This window comes from Pseudopodoces humilis, chromosome 18 (genome assembly GCF_049639895.1).
Source record: "Pseudopodoces humilis isolate 2021_Gansu_Grassland_sample_001 chromosome 18, ASM4963989v1, whole genome shotgun sequence".
Lineage (NCBI taxonomy): Eukaryota > Metazoa > Chordata > Aves > Passeriformes > Paridae > Pseudopodoces > Pseudopodoces humilis.
The window spans coordinates 8,114,647-8,131,572 of record NC_142217.1 but is presented as its reverse complement, the minus strand read 5'-3'; the positions used below and the strand labels follow the sequence as shown (position 1 = coordinate 8,131,572).

The 16,926-nt window shown below is 39.6% G+C and overlaps 1 protein-coding gene across 1 annotated transcript in view; it reads left to right on the top strand.

Annotated features, from left to right (window-relative positions):
* The window catches only part of APOLTP (apolipoprotein lipid transfer particle homolog), a 74,263-nt gene that overhangs the window by 348 nt on the left and 56,989 nt on the right, over positions 1 to 16,926 (top strand). Inside the window, exons 2-12 of the mRNA XM_088064313.1 lie at positions 825 to 875; positions 1,542 to 1,702; positions 2,675 to 2,745; positions 4,730 to 4,895; positions 5,803 to 5,940; positions 6,703 to 6,892; positions 7,913 to 8,040; positions 13,104 to 13,207; positions 14,622 to 14,787; positions 15,033 to 15,215; positions 15,932 to 16,084. Of these exons, the coding sequence (XP_087920439.1) occupies positions 825 to 875; positions 1,542 to 1,702; positions 2,675 to 2,745; positions 4,730 to 4,895; positions 5,803 to 5,940; positions 6,703 to 6,892; positions 7,913 to 8,040; positions 13,104 to 13,207; positions 14,622 to 14,787; positions 15,033 to 15,215; positions 15,932 to 16,084 (1,511 nt within the window). The remainder of the gene's footprint in view (positions 1 to 824; positions 876 to 1,541; positions 1,703 to 2,674; positions 2,746 to 4,729; positions 4,896 to 5,802; positions 5,941 to 6,702; positions 6,893 to 7,912; positions 8,041 to 13,103; positions 13,208 to 14,621; positions 14,788 to 15,032; positions 15,216 to 15,931; positions 16,085 to 16,926) is intronic.

The window sequence follows — 16,926 nt, the reverse complement described above, 5'->3', positions numbered from 1 at the left end:
CGTTCTGAGCATTTGCTTTGTTATGATGCCATATACCTAATTTCTTTTCCTTCCAATTTTGTGGGATTTCTAATAGATTAACTTCTCTTCCTCTTCTTATGCAAAAAGGCTGAAATGCTGTTGGGGATGGGATCAGTGGTTATGTGTGTGTCTGTCTCTCCCCCTACTACAACCTCCCCTCCCCTCTGCAGGCTGCCCTGCCAGAGCCCCTCCTCTGGCTGGAAGAGGGGAGTTGAAATAGTGAGCTCCTGCTTTGTGAAGGAAATTTTCTTTCAGTGCCTTGCTCAGAGGTGCCTTTGAGAGCAGAACTGATGTGTTTTTGTTAACTTCAGGTCTGAGGAGGTGATTTTGATGGCCACAGGGTTGCTCACCATCATTTTACTCTGTGCTGTTGTGGCTGGAGCTTCAGGGAGTAAGTAGAAGAAATTTTTCTGCTAAGAAATGTTCTCACTGGCAAAACAGAGCATTATGTCACAGCTTGTAGGTTTGTAGTAGCTCTTGTAGCACTTTGTCTGGATTTTTACTGTAGTGTAGCACTTTGCTTTGCTGAGCTCTTTGAGTGGTACTGAGCAGGTGAGAAAGCACCCTCCCTGGAGAGGATGCGTTAAATAGTGCATCTTCCTTCAGCATTCTGGAGAAAGCAACAGAAATAGTGAGATTGTGTCAGCCTGTATACTTTATAGAAAAACTGTCATGGATTTAGTTATTGTTTTGAGGACCATGCTTGGATTTCAGCAATTTCGCTGAAATTCAGAAGCAGCAGGTCCGTGCTGAGCTGCACACAAATTTGCAGTGCTTTTCTGTTCTGTTACCTGTCATTGCAGGATCCTCAGAGAGGTTAAGTTATGGAGCTTCCTGTTTTGCAGAATGTGCAGGTGAGTAAAACAAGATTTTATTCAGGCTTTTTGTATAATAAGGAAAGAGGAATTTGAAAACTTCCGCAGGGATATTGTGTTCTGAGCAGGATGATAGTTCTGCCTGAGTGATCAGCATTCAGGGAAATAGCAGAGAAGTTCCACTATGGTTTACCAGGCCCACACATGCCTGAAGTTTGCATTCTGTGAACTCTGAAAAACTCCTAAGCATTAGAGCTGAGCAAAGGACTAAACCAGCATGGGACTAAGCCCAGCCATAGGCATGAAGAACAGATCTATTTCATCTTGCTGTCGTGAAGGTCCTACTTCGCTGCTCTCTGAAAGGTGTTGAAAGAGCATTGTGCTGTAAATGCATTACATTCCTTTTCTGCCCTTGGAAATTAACTTCTTGCCTTGAAGAAAATTGTGAGATTATGTGCCTGGGAGAGGGGAAGTCTTTTCCCCCTCCCTACAGGAGCTACAGCCAGCACACAGGGTGCTTTCAGAAACCCAGTTCTTTCAATTGAAAGTCCAAGTGGGAAGGGAACAATCTGAATATCTTTGCTTTGCTGATTTCAGTGGCTGAAAGATTAAAAGAACAAAAAAATAGAGGGGGAAGATTAATAGGTTAAAACACCACTCCCCCTTTTTTTTTTTTAATTTTTTTTTTTTTTTTTAATTTCCTAGGACACAGTGCATCATACTTCCCCAAAAGAGCTAGATACAGCTACAGGTATTCAGTAGTCACCAACACATTCCTGCAGGGAAATATTTACAAAGGCAGTGGCATCTCTCTGGAGAGCACAGTGATCATTGAAGTATTGGGGAATTGCCACATGGTTTTGAAAGTAAGTATTGTCATAATAGTTTGAGTGATTGGGATGAGCTGATCTGGAATCTTATTTTTCTTTGGGATTATTGTTATGTTTCAAACATTTGTTTTTCTTGTAATTAAAAGCCAGTTCAATTCTGGATCTCATAATTAGAGTTTCAGTATTGCTTTGATGCACCACAACGTGAAATTAGGTATTTGCCAGTTTTAAAAGGAAGATTAGGAAAATAATTGTTTGCTTTTCTAAGTGGCACAACAGTTTTACTTTTTTGTTACATGAAGTGCAGGACTGGAGAAAGGAACTTGGTTTGCTTTAAAGCACTTCCATATCTCTAGCAGTAATTTTAAAATAGCTCATTTTTAAGAGAACTTGAGAACCTTGTATGATGTGCTGGATTGGTGCCATTCCTAGCCCAGTGTAAAATTCAATCTTGTAACACTTCATTCATCACAACAGGAGATCTGTCTCGGTGACAAGAGCAACAGAGCAGTTTCAAATTGCAGAGCTCCTCCTGGGGTGAGCCCTGTGGTAGGCCAGGTGGAGAACTATAGTGCTTTAGGACTACAGGGGCAGCAGGAAAAATCAGCTTCAGCTGCCTGGGTTTTCCTTCAGGTTAACAGAGGGGATAATTCATCGGTTTTGCTGGGGGGTTGACACATGTGTACTAAATACACAGATACATGAGGTCAACAAAGAGCATAGTTATCCCTGTCCTAGCACATGGATAAAAATTAACTGGTTAGTGGCTTGACAGTGAAAGGGATATAATAGTGCTGAATAAAGTGTGTTTAATAGTGAGTGAAACTTCTTCATAGAAGAACTTTCTGGAAACTGCCTCAGATATGCCACCTGAAGATGGGGCTAATACAGTTCTGTTGCCACACTGAGCCTTTGTTCATGTGAATGTTCTGTATGGATAAACTGATGTGATAAATCCACAAGTTCCTCTTGACAATGAAAGTTATTGCCTATAATCTTTGCTTCTAGGTTCAAGATGTACAGATTAAGAAAAGTTTTGCATCCAGAGAGGAATCTCTGAAAGAAATGGGCAGTCTAAGGTAGAAAACCTTCTAATCTGGTCTATCTTTTGGGGTTTTTTGAAACTACATGGCTTAGCAGCAGCTTGGCTGGACATTGTTCACTCTGCTTCATACTCTGTTTAGTTTTAGGGGTTCTTTTTATTTTTGTGTTTTAAATGATGATCCAGATACAAGCACAATAAGCAAAAATGAGAGAATGAGAGCCATTTGGTCGAAACAAGTTTTCCTTCGATGTAACTTTCCTCCCTTTGTATGTAAAACCATTTGGACAATAGACAGTTCAAATTATTCTGAGTTCAAATCACCAGGCCTATAGCAGCATGTGTAGATCACAGCTCTCAGGGCTGCAGATGTTACTTCTATGGACTCTTGAGTTTTGCAGTAGATTTCAGAGGTTCTTGGTCTAGAGGATTCTCATAAGGCAAAATGTTGTGTTTTTTTTTCTTCCAGGATACTTATATTTCCTTTATTTGTCCAATGAGCTTTTCTTCCTTCTCTGTTTTTCGGGTTTAGTAGCTCATTCATAACATATGCCAGTGTTTCTCACTGACAAGCCGAGGTATAGTCTCCAGTATAGATGGCTATACAAAAAGATCTCCTCAAACTGTGGAAGTCTGACATTTTCCCAGAGAGCTGATGCTTCTTCTGTCATCAAAAAAAAAAGCAGTTCTGTTGTCTGATTAAGCTCAGCCTTGTAATCTTCTTCTTTGTCCTGACACTTGAATTCTCAGCCTTTAAACAACACTGAGAGCTGAGGTAATTGATTCAATTCAAAGGGTCAAAAAGAGCAAGCTTGGAGTAAAAGCATTGCTTTTTATATTCATCAGGAAGAACTTTGTGTTCTCTCTATGGGCAGCGGTATCAGAGTTCAAATGAGTGTACAGGCACATCTTCTGTGAAGTTATTTGCAAGATGTTCATAGCAGTAAGAGCAGTTGTGTATTGTTCTTTGCTGAGAAGCCAAAAAAGAGAGGTAGCAAAGAAAGCATTCAGTGAAGCTTGGCTATTCAAAATAATTATTCAGACAAGTGAGCCTTATTAGCATTTGCCTCGGCCTATTGTGAATATACAGTAGTCTAGCTTGTCCTCTGAACATGCATGTAATTTCTACAGATAGTAGCAAAAACAGGCTCAGTTGCCTAGGAGTTCAGAAACTGAAACCCTTATCCTATATGCCCAGTGTCTTCTGGAAGGGCTTTATCCAGATCTTGGTGTATTAAAGTTTTATCTCTTACTTTGTGACCTGATTGATTAGATGAATAGTTAGCACCCCATCTAATGTGCAGATGAGCTGTCTAGCTTCCTGTATGGGAGCTGGTCACTGGGCTACTATGGAATTCTTCCTTTGGATAGTTTGTTTTTCCCCATTTAGAGGGAAAATATATGATTAAAGTAGGTTATATTAGGAGTGAAAATCAATGTTAAAAAGTGATTCCTTGGAAAGGTAGAAAACACTGTACTCTCAATCTGGGATAGCAAAAGCCGTTAGGAAGTGTACTAATGGCAGAGATTGGGGAATAAGTTTGGGATAGAGCCCAAGTATGCTCACCTAGCAGAGCAGGAAGATATGGGTCAATTGGGAAACAATTGTTCTTGTGTGCATCACAGCTGAGGAGGCATGGTGCAGTTTCTTTGTAATTCAGACATGCCTACTGAAGCTAAAGACACCCTGAATCATAAAATGGAACTTCTCTCTTAATTAAACAAGAATCATTGCCATAAGTACATTTACTTGTAAATAATTTGCCTGGACTGCTTTTATTGTTACAGTTATGTTGAGGATGCTGTGATTATCTTGAGAAGATTTGTTTTTAAGGATTTTTTTAAGGCCTCCTTGGGTTAGGCTGAATTTATGAAGAATAGAGGCTTGCTGTAAAGAATGGAGATACAGAACAAGAGAGATCCATTGTGGAACAACAGCTCTGTTGAGGAAAATCTGAATTTAATGTCATAAATTGACTTGCACTCTTTGAAGCAAGAAATTATAAACTCTTTTATCACAGGGAAATACTAGAACAGCATCCTCTTCATTTTTCTTTCCATGATGGGAAAGTTCTGAAGCTCTGTCCTGTGAGGAGTGAGCAGACCTGGGCACTGAACATCAAGCGAGGCATTCTCAGTGTCCTGCAGACAGCTCAAGAATTCCCTGTTGGTGCCATTGTTGAGGAGGTGAGTCTGTCAGTCATGCTCTGAGGTGACCCTTAGCTCTTGTACGTTTTAATTCTACTCCACTTCTAAATAAATAAAGGGTTTTTCCACTTGGTTCAGCAGACAGTGGCAGTCATCAGATTGCTTCTTGTAGTGAATGTTCTAAAATTACCTATAATTCACATTCTTGTTGAGGCTTGGAATCCACTACTTGGTTACCTGAGTTCTAGTGCCAGGGCTTTACCTGTTCTATGGAGAAAACACAGTACACATAATTCATGACTTTTTTTTACTTTTTTTCAATAATTTCGGGAGATCAGTGTTCTCAGAGCTCTTTGAAATTATTTCAATGCTTAAGCTCAATTTTTGCTGTGTAACACTGAAACAATAGTCCAGCACTCCCTGCTGTCACCTGAGTGTGTGCATGGGGGCAGCTGACACACCTCAGGGGCTGCAGTTCTCTTACGAAGAGCTGTCTCTAGACTGACCTTCAGCATGATGAACACTGCCTTATTCTCAGGCTACTGCAGTGTGTCAGTGTTTAAAGAGATGTTCTGCAGTAGGGCTTGGCACACACATATATAACTGAAGTTACTCTGTCTAGTAATGCTCTTCTAAATTAATGCTTCCCTGCATGCCCACAAAATCTGAAATGAAAAAGCACATGTCTGTAAATTATCTGATTCAGAATAACACAGTGAAATTAAACAAAGCAACAGAGCCTGGCTACTATAAACTTGACCAACATCTTTAAAATTATTTGCCTTTTCATAGCTTTTGTGGCAAAGCCAGTGTTCTACTAGGGAGAATTTAGATCTCTGTTGTTATTACAAAAAAAGTAATTATTAAAACTAATTGCAATAACCTACGCTATCTCCTTGTATTTTATGTGTGCATGTGTGATTCAATCTTGTATGTTTGTTACTAGGTGGATGTCCTGGGAATATGCCCAACCAGGTATCAACAAAAGGGTCCCATTCTTGTAAAGACAAAGGACTTAAACCTCTGCTCCCATCGCTCTTCTGGTTTGACTTCTGTGCAGTCTGTTGTTCTTCCTCATGCATCGGTAAGTTATGGGGAATGACACTGGCTCTTGCTTTTAACTTATTTGAAGAGAGTGTCTGCCCAAACTTGAGTTCTTAGCAAAGAAATGGTGCATATTATTCTCCCTGTAATGTCTGTTACTCACAGAATTTGTTTTAATGCAAGTTTGCATTGTAATTGATGAATATTATAGTATAAATGCAAGAGGTTGTTAGGCACCTGGATTAAACTCTCATTAAAATATGTTATAGAGGTAAACTGAAAATATACTGTTGAAGGGAGGAATAGAGAGATGTGAGTAAGAAAAAAATACATTAGAAAAATGAAGTTATTCTTTGTAGAAAACTTGGAAAGATAGAAGTTTTCTAAATTTTGTAAATGCCAGACTTGCAGGTTTCCACTGTTGACAGAAAATACAGTCAATTCTTGTATCTTGTGCTATTTTTATTACGTGAATATTACCTTTTCTTGTAGTAGCTATTCAAAATTTACCAGCCTTTTGCTTTTTTCTACTTTTCTGACCAAAAATATCTGATTAATTTTGAGGCTTTGTGAACAGAAATGAATTTGATGCTGATAGTTAATAGCAGCTGTTTTTCAGTGATAAAAAACTAGGCTAAAATAAGGAGTGCATTAATCTCCACAGGCTGGGCACTATCAGAGGTGTAGACAAGAGACTTCCCACTATCCCAGAACTGGAATCCTCTGTGAAGTTGTGAGAGGAAGGATTGGGTAGGCTGACACAGATCATCAAGGATCTTCCTGAAGTATCTGTTCTTCTCAGTCTGAACAGCAGATCCTGTCCTCCCAGCTGGAATGTGCCCAGAGCATTAAGGATGGGGTCCTGGAGGAGGCCAAATGCACCGAGTCCGACCGTGTGACGCTGTTCCCTCAGCAGGGCAGTGGGGCAGAGACACAGACACAGTCTGCACTGAAACTCTTGCAAGTGGAAACAGAGACACTCTACCATAAAGGTAACTATGTTTCTGCTAAAGTCGAGTATTTCCTAGGAAAATATTGTGACTTTGTCTTGCCTGTGAGAACTCTTTGCACCCATGATTTTCACTTTTAAAGTGGATGCTTTTACAGGCTGGGCTGTCCCGTCTTTGAGGGCTTGTGCCTGCCATAACAAAACTCTGTGGATCTCCAAAACTGGATAGGTTTCCAAAAGTGACGGTCTGTAATGGCCAGCTCCTCTTTATCTATTTTACATACCTAGTGCTCTTGTATGCAGAGCATCAGCATTCCCTGGTCTGTGGACAACTCCTAGTTTTTATCAAAATGGAACCTAAATAGTTCCATTAGGGCTTGCAATTAAGGACATGCCATGTCTGAGAACTGTTTTAATTTTAGCTCTTCTTTTCTCCTTTGTGTTTCTCCTTAGGAAAATGATTTTACCGAAGTCAATAGGTAGTTGCCTGAGGAATTATTTCAAAGTTGAACTCTAAATGTTGAGGAACATGTTATTTGTCTGTTTCTAAATAGTTGTTTGGTTCTTTTTTTCAAGGAACCTCCAGATTTCCAGGACATTTTGTCTATAATTATACCAACGTAAGAAGATAGGATTCTTCCTCAGGAAGAGGTTCAGAGCCAAGCCATTTCTTTTTCTTGGCACCTAGATCTCCTGCTGGTTTTTTTGGTGGTTAAAGTGTGGGACTAGTGATTAGACGATATTGGAAAAAGTGGTGAATGTAAAGTAGCAGGGCCATACTAAGAGATGTATGGATGGAAAATAGGGCTTTTTTCGTGTGTATCTTTTTCTTGTTTCTCTGACTCTTTCTTTTGGGTCACACTTGTCTTTATTCTATTGTGTTCTTAAATTCAAACTGACTGCAGGCATTTGTATTCATCCCTTGGCTGTACTAAACCTAGGGAGACTCTTACAGGGAGAAATAGAGGCTCAGAGAGAAACTTTCCCCTTGCATATAGGTTAATCATAGTAAATTGCCAGCAATCACCAGAGATGTGATTTTTCCTTTATGTTCCTTTTCCAGGGTACTCTGAGGATCTGTATGTGACCAGCATTCTCTATGAAAGGGAGGTAACTAAGAGGGAGGTCACTGGGGCAGAAGTGACTGAACTGGTGTGGAAGCTTTGCTTAGCACACAGTGCAAGTTACCAGGTAAGCTGTACACACAGACTCTGCTTCCTTGGGAGGCTCTTTGTGGGCTGAGAATTCTCCTACACAGATAAGAGGTGACCAGGAGTGCCGCAATTTTGAAATACTGAAGTCTTCCATTGCTTTGGACATTTTAAAATATGGATTTAGAGAAAGAGAAAATGCTTGGAAATGTCATTTTCTTATATAAACAGTAAATTACACTGAGGAGTTAAAACATATATTGGGCAAAAGCAATTCTGAACTATGTTCTAAATTAATGGGAAAGAAAATGTCCCAAATTTTTGTTTTTCTGTGAAAAAACGAAAGCATAAGAAGTATCTGGTTTGGGTTGTCACTAGCAGTTTTGATACTTAGTATTGTAAAACACATCTTTTACAGCTTTTGTGTGTAGTACTACCCCTGGTGCTGTTTATTGGAGTTCTGTGGCCCTTATATTGCCTCATCCCCTCAAAACAGTTTGCACATGAAGCCCTTGCCTCTGGGTCTTGGCTGGTAGGTTCCTTGTGCTTCTGATGAACTGCTATCAATCATCATGTTTTCTGGGGATGCTGGCTTGGGTCCAGAGGGAATCTCTGTCCCCTAGACCATTTTCAGTGATGAATGCTTCTCAGATAAGGTGGAATCTTCTGGTCATGTGGAACAGGAAGTGACTTAAATATTTTTTATGATTACCATCATTCTAGATGAGGGTCTGCCTGTCTCCTTAGCTCTCTCGGGTCTTGTATTTTTTGTTGATACTAGCAGAAACGGAATCAGTCTTTAATTGTCACTGTGTTTGAAATGAAGATCCTTATCTCTGAAATTCAGAGGTTATCAAGAATGCCTGCTAGGTTATAAAGAGCACCTGTTATGTACAATACAGAAGGATCAACAGATGGTGGTGCTTAATCACTCTTCACCTGAGCTCAACCAAGGGCAAATAGAGCACACTTCATATCCCATTATCCTTCAAATAGAGTGGTTCTTGCTAGTAGTGAAGTTCCTACAGAGAAAAGCAAGGAAAAAAAATGTAAATGTGAAAACAGAAGAAAACACTCTTTAAGTAATTTTTGGTCAGGATATTACTAGAAAACAGGTATGGTCTAATGGTCTAAACAGGGCATTGGTTCCTCCATGAATTTGCCACTGATGAGTTTAGTCATCTCATTCCTGATATATTCTCTGTCCTCTGAGGTTCTTTTCTCATTAGATGGTTCGCACTTTGGAGCAAGGTTATTTCCTGTACAGAGGGACTAACACCTCTCCTGTAAATGCACATAGGTACAAGTGATGTTAACAGAAAGCTTCAGAGCCAGCATGGAGGGCACTCGCCTTCCTTTGTTTAGATGAAGTCCCATGTCAAAGGACAGAAGCTCTGCCTGTATTTCCCCTGGGCTGGACACAGATACCGGGGAATGGAGGAGAGGCTTTATGGGGACTGGAGGAAAGTGCAGTGCTGGATTGCAGCTCTGCAGTGGTATCTTGGGTGTGTTCACCTTTCTCTTAGTATCACGTATGATTCATGAGTACAGGTAGGTGTTCATGTTTTGTGTGTGAGACTTCAGGAGAAGGCACAGGGTGGAGCAGGATAAGTCACAGCTGCTGAAGCACCTTTAGTCAGCTGTGATAAATTCCAGCCCCAGACTTAACTCCTAACCTGTTGAAAGGTGATCATAGTCTGACCTGGTACCACAGCCTGACAAAAGCCTGGGCATGGGGCTGAGGAGGAAGCAGCAGATGGCCTTTGTAGGTATTGCAAAATCTGGGATAGACTTCTATCTCTGAGTTAAAAGCAGGTCTACCATCTCTTTTAGCTACATGTTATGGAGACTGGGGCTATGGAGGGCTAAGAGAGCCATATAATAATGGTTGGTGCTAATAAAGAATAAAAGCAGCCTCTTGGAGAAGGATAATGCTTAATTCCATATGGTTGTCAGTGTTACAGCAGCAGGAAATGGCATTTAAGCACAGACTAGAGGGTCACATACTGCCTGGAAAATGTTGGAGAAAGTTTCTCAGATCTGCTGCAGTAATTTCTTTCTCTAAATCCTACCTTCTGTGGAACACTCTTAATTCAGTGTCTTTGAAAGAATGGTAAATGGTTTTTCCCAGTAACAGTGGGATGTCACTTCTGCCTCCAGGGGCCTACTGACTTCATGTGTGGGAAATTTGTTTTTTAAATCACTAAGATTAGCACAAGTGGCTACTGTCTGTGTGCCACTGCCTAGAAGAGAGGTAAATTATTCATCATGTGCCCGTCCCAGCACAGGATTTGATTGGTTGTCAACCATTTTCACTGTTTCAGGGTGTTCTTTTTGTGTGACAAGACATTTCAAAGAGAATCTTTATCATCCTTCATTTCAATCAATAAAATATCCTTTGGGCCAAGAAAGAAGTTATGGGAATGCCCCCAGCGTTGCTTGGGAGACAGCTGCACTGTTAAGCATGTAGAGCTTGTTTGTCCCTTTATTGTTTGACTCTGAATGAGGTGAGATTATGCATTTCTTTCAGGACACAAAACCAAGAATAAATGGAAGGGAAAGTCTCCAACTCTGGGGAAAACAGTATAGGGATGAGAAAATGGAGGTGGAGATGGTGTCATTTCCAAGGAAGCGAAGTTGTTGTCTAATTTTTTAATGCTATTATGAGACAAGATTGAATTTCAATGTGGATGTAGATTAGCTAATGGACCATTAAGTGAACAAGCTGCCTTCTGACAAAGAATGGAAAAAGAGGTGGGGAGAAGGGACCCGGAGAGAGGCTGGAGAGAAGCCTGTCACACCACATCTGCTGAGGCTGCGTTTCCAGTGACTGCCTGGGTTTTGGTGCTTGGTCAGTAGCTCTGGTGAATGTGGCTGTGGATGCACTGGGAAAGGTGGGCAAGAGTATGTCAGATTTGCTTTTCCTTGCTCCTGGACCCCAGTCTGACCCAAAAAAGTTTACTTTCAGGGCATGATGTTTCATTGGTTGGTTTTGGTTTGTTTTTGTTTTTTTTTCCCTCATAAGGCATTGTAATTGCTTGCTTTTACCTAGGTTTTTTTTTTTTTAATATGGCAGATCTACAGGTAGAAGGAAAAGCAAGCTTCTATGTGGAATGAAAACCAGTCTTTCTTATGTTTCTTTCAGAGGTGGGAATGGGAGTCAGATTTAAACATAGTTTGTTATTATGATACTACAAATAGAGGAATTTTCAATGACAGTTCAATTTCAGTGCAGCCAGCCTTAAAAAATGAAAACAGCCCACCTGGTCAGACGGTTCATTCTAAAGCTTTATTATTAGAAAGAAAAATGGCTGCTTCTCTGCAAAATTTTGCTTGGAGTTATTAGATGAGAGCTTTTCTAGTCAGCAGGTGTGAAGCAGAATGAAGTCAGTTTACAGTCTAAAACTGTATCAGCTGAAAGTCCCTCAGTCTGGCAGTTTTATCTTGACCTGTGCTGCAGCTCCAGCTGATGGGCCATCTGGGCTCAGCAGCAGCTTCACACACAGCTCTTTGTGACGAGATCTGTGAGGGTCCTCAGACCCCAGTGGATTTGCCTGTGGAAAAATGCACATAAGTCCCATGCTTTAGAAATGCTTTTAAAAAGTTATATAAAACACAGTTCTCTGAATATTTTATAGACATTTTATTATAAAATGTAATCTTTTTCACTAGCTCCATAGTGTCCAGGCTTGTAATTTCTTTTTAAAATAGACCTTAGTTATAATGATGGGATGGGATGGAATAGAATAGAAGGGAATGCATGTATCTATCAGAATTTTAGGTATGGAATTATAAATGTTAACAGAATTAATACATAGGTGGGGCTTCACATACGAAAACAAATTTTAATTTGATTAAATTATATATTATTTCTAAGAAGAATATAAATCCCGAAAGAATAAAACCATGAACTGTATCTATATTGGATCTGCCGACTTACTCCCTCAGCCTATCAAACAAAACAGTAAGAAATTACTCAGACTTCTTACTGAAATACAACTTCTTGTTACTGAAATTGGCTTGGCAGTCTTAAAATCTAGTGCTGGCACTGGGTTATTCCATGTTTTCGTTGTTTTTGGGAGTAGCTCCTGGAAGGAAGGTCAGGAAGTCAAAGTAGGTCTGTCCCCAAACTTTTGGAAATGTGACTTAGTGGAATTAGACCTTGAATGATTTTTACATGAAGAAAAATGTTTTCTTTGGAACCAGAAATTTAGTCCTATGTCTAAGCCTTTCACATCTGAGATGAATAAAACATTGAAGTGAATCTGACATGGACCATGTTTAAAATGTACATATTATATTTATAATATTACATATTATGAAGTTCAGTTAACATAAACATACAAGATACTGTATTGAACATTCTGCTAATTTTTTCAAGTAATGAGACCTATCTTCTTTCTTGAACTTTGGATCAGGTCTCAGGGGAGTACATCCATGTGCTATTTAGCCTTTAAAATACCAGGTAAAATAGCTGCTGATTGATGTAACAATTCTTCTTAGTGAGAGAGAACAGCTCTTCTGCCTCTGTTTCCAGCTAGTCCTGTGCTGCCTGCAGAGGTAAGGGCAGTTCTGCCTGGGCTTTTCCCCAGAAAATAATTTTCTCACAGCCCAAGGGTTCTCAAGTGAAACTTCTAAGTGTTGCCCAAACCTCAGTTAAATGATCTTTCACATAAACCTAAGATTAATATGCAGTTAGCTTGACCATTGTTTCATTTATGTCAAAGCTTTGTCAGAAGTTCTGGTCATAAATCAGGATCTTGCTATACAAATTCAGAGAAGGTTATAACTTTCTCTTCTGGATTGTAACCCCACTGTTGCATTTTGGTTTATTATTCATTTGTATGCCAGTGGTGTGCATGGTGGTCGCTGAGAGCTGCTGTCTGAGGGACTGACTGACATCCAAAGCAAAAGCCTTTCTCTGTATGTTTGCAGTCTGGAGAGGAAAACAAATGAGGAAGGAATATAAGGACACAGGGAAGAAAGGAAGGTTCACTCTTAGGTTGCTTTGTAAATCAGTGGCAATGCCAGCATAATCTCTCTGTTCTCTGAAGCTGGTTTCTGCACAGCAGGAATATTACAGTTGTGCTTGTGCACTTTCAGGCTGCAGACCTTTTCATGACTCTCGTATTTGAGCTTCGACATCTTTCTCTTGAGGCCTTAAGAGCACTATGGCAAAGATCATCATTTAAGTGCAGAGACAACTGGTAAGTCTCCTTTAGTAATTGCATTCAAAAATACAAAGGAAAGAAATGTTTTGTGAATATTTAAAAGTTTTAAATCTGTGCCCAAATGTTGGAGTTAAATTTGGAGCATTTAAAAGGAATAATTTGTATTGCAGATCTTGTTTCTGTAATGGGATGATACTCTCTCCTCACTGAATGAATGTTATGTACAAAATAGACACGATATTCCCACATCCAGACTTCCTGTTTCCAAAGCAAAGTGAATGGGAAATCTGAGTCATGGCTTGGATGGAAATCAGTTCTGCTGGTTTCAAGCTTTTGTTGCCATTTGTTGTGAAAAAGCTTATCTGGATCTGTACTTTCAATGCCCTTAGTAGTTGTGGGGCAGAGGAGACAGATGTTAGTCTGGGAGTATGGATGTGGTGGAGCTGCATCTTTCAGTATCAGCTGGATCCCAGGATGGTTTATACCAGTTGTAGAACTGTGGCTTTAAAGGTCAAGGCCCTACTCCTCTGCAGTCAGGAACAGTTCTGATCCAATGGTTTGAGTCTATAAGAAGTACTAATCCAGTATTATCAAAATCAGTGATTTTTTTCCCCTCACAAAATTGAAAATAATGAAACAATTCTTCTACTTGGTTTCTGTACAAAATGTCATCAGTCTGTTTGAAATTAAGGGTTTATGTTTGTAAAAATACCTTTATTTGATGCAAAAGGGGCAAATTTTGAGTTTATTCTCATCTTTTGATAAATAGTCATGCTAATATTTTTCATTATTAGACAGTAATTAAACTATTCTGCCTTTTTTATATTACCTTTAGACTAATTTTACTCAAGACATGGTTATTAAATTTAGGAGTGAAAAAAAAATCCCATGCAGACTGCTCTCTGATGCTTTTACCCCATCTACTTTAACTGCTTTCTAGTTAATGCAGAAGTGTCCTTCCATCAGTATAGGAGGCAGGATATTTACAGAGGGACTCTTAAGAGTTGAAATGTGTATTGTCTGTCATGCTGGTGTGGGCTTTCCCCTTAGATAAGGTCTAAAAATCACAGGAAGTAAAAGCTAGTCAATTCAGTTTTAATATTTTAATTTTTTACTGGTGTTATAGGTGACATGAAAGGAAAAAGACACCTTAAGAAAAAATCAATGCTTTAAGGTACCTCAGTCTTTAGAAGTCAAAGCTGGGATGTGATGTGGCTTAATTCTCAGAGAAAGCAACTGAATATTTTCTTGAAAATCTGGTAAATGTTCTTGAAACACCAGTGCACTTCCATCACATCCTGACTGAAACATCAACATGCAGAATCTGGCATTTGCTAAGCCACTGGACTTTTATTTACTTTGAAAGAAGCTGAGTCTTAATGTACTTGTTATGTGATTCTTGTGTACTTTGGTAATTTTAGATTTCCTGTACTTTTTTCTTGTGTTACAGGCAACCATTAATAGATGCTCTCCCATCTTGTGCGACAGAAGCATGTGTTGTCCTAATGAAAGACCTCATAGCTTCTGGAGAAGTTGAGGAAGACAAAGTAGAATATTTCTTTTGGTCATTTACATTCATTCCTAATCCCACCTCGGGCATGATTGAATCTCTTGCTGTGAGTGGATGTTATTTTTTCTTTTTTAATTTGTAATGAATCTAGGTGGCTCATCAATTTTGTTTTACAGTAATAGTCTTTTCAGATTTATACAAATCTCTGTCCAGGTCATTCTGCTGAGATTGTATTTTAGTATGTAAATATTTTGATACATTTATAATGGTATGTTACTGTATGTGGTATGTTAGTGTAGTCATTCTCATGACTTTACTGAAACACCTCATTCTTTCTGTGGTTGTTTACAGCCTTTGCTGAAGTCACCTAGAGCAAGCCAGAGCTGCTTCTTGGGAGTAACAGCTCTTGTACATAGGTTTTGTTCAGCTCACAGCTCCTGTGATATTGTACCTGCTGTGCAGAGTGTGATGAGGATTCTTGGGAAATTTTTGGGAGGAAACTGTACTGTGCAAGATTCAGAACATGTCAGCAAGGTATTGGTTATACAGAGGCACATGATACAGTGCTTTACTTTTCTGTTCCCTTAGTGATCTGAGAACTTGTTAGATGAAAATGGTATTAATTGCATTTCCAGACAGCCATGAATACAAGCTTAGTAGATGAATATTCCTTGCTAGAATGAGCTGATAAAATTTTGTAATCTGACAAGTAGAACCTATCAGTATGGGTGTCCTTGTGTGTGGAAATAAGGAAAAGCCTTGGGTTTCCTGATGAAGCAAACTTCATACCACTGAGCAGTGGGAAAAACACCTATCTGTTGACAAATTATTATTTTAATTAAGTTATTGTGTCCAGAACTCTATGTTGAATCATTAAAATGTCAAAATATTTGTGATCAAAAGGGACAAAATATCAAAGTATTTGAAAAACTTTCCGACCACATAAAATTTGTGACTTTTACTTTTCTGTTACAATGCAAGCTTTTAAGAATGTTTTTGTATTCCCCCAGGTTTAAGGCAGGTTCTACTTACAAGTGCCAGTGGCATTAGAATAGAACCATAGTCCATGTGTGTCTTGTCCTCCCAGTAAAGCCAGGGTATAGGTAGTACAATAGGGGCTGCAGTAAACTCCCCAGTCACCAGTCATCATTTTAAAGAGTTTTGCACAGAAAATGTTAGTGCCGTGAAATGCAATGTACAGCTGCCAGCACTTGGAGAGCTTTCTGTTCTACCTAGCTTTGCATTTACAGATGCAGCTGGTGTTGAAAGCCATTGGAAATGCAGGACTGGCAGCAGCTTCGCTGACTCCTGCTCTGAGATCCTGTGCTGCCCTGAAGACCCATCCCATGGAAATCCGCCTTGCTGCTGTCCAGGCCTTCCGGCGCATTCCCTGCCCTGTCAGGGTGAGTGATTCACTGCCACAGGTGACTGATGGCTTCCTGGCACTGCCACAGATTTGGGACTTGTTGGAATAGTTACAGAAACATGCAAACAGATAGGGAACAAGTGTAGACATGTTGCAGTAGAGCCCCTCTGCTGTTGGAGGAGAAGGTAGAACCACCCAGATGAGCAAACCTGTAATGAGCTTCACTGCAGTTGAGGTAACACATCCAGTGACTGAGGCAGTGTTTGGGACTTCTTGATTAGGCACTTTGGTTGGATGCCTTATGTCTGTGGGCACTATGGCTGAGAACCCACAGGACTTGATTTTTCCCATAGTCTGTTTCACTGTTTCATTCTCTGAAACATAAAGTAAGAATAATCATGTAAGAAGCTTGTAGTGATTTGCAATACACTGCCATAGTTAGAACATTTTGTTAAGAATACATTTTGTTTCTTAATAAAAGAAAGTTCAAAACCTGTTTATCTCTAATACCTTGATACTTAGAAGAGTGGCAAAGCCCGGTGCACTGGCCTGGGCAAAGCTGACAGTCCTGGTCCATAAAAACAAAAAGCTCCACATGGTCTTGCACCTTTCTATGTCTTTTTAAAATTTAATTTATCATGGATTGGTGTGATTCACTTGTTCTGCAGTTGTGAAACTTGGTGTTGCTCGTTAGACATGTTCAAAGTATCAAGTCTGTATATTGTCATATATCCCATTGTTGTCTCACAAATGAACTGCTGAACTGGATGGACTGGGGCTGTTGAATGCTAATAAAAATGTTATTTCTTAATTCCTGGCAGTTCACAAAGAAATTGTCTTGGTTGATACTGGGGAAATATTGAACAGAATAAACTTGTT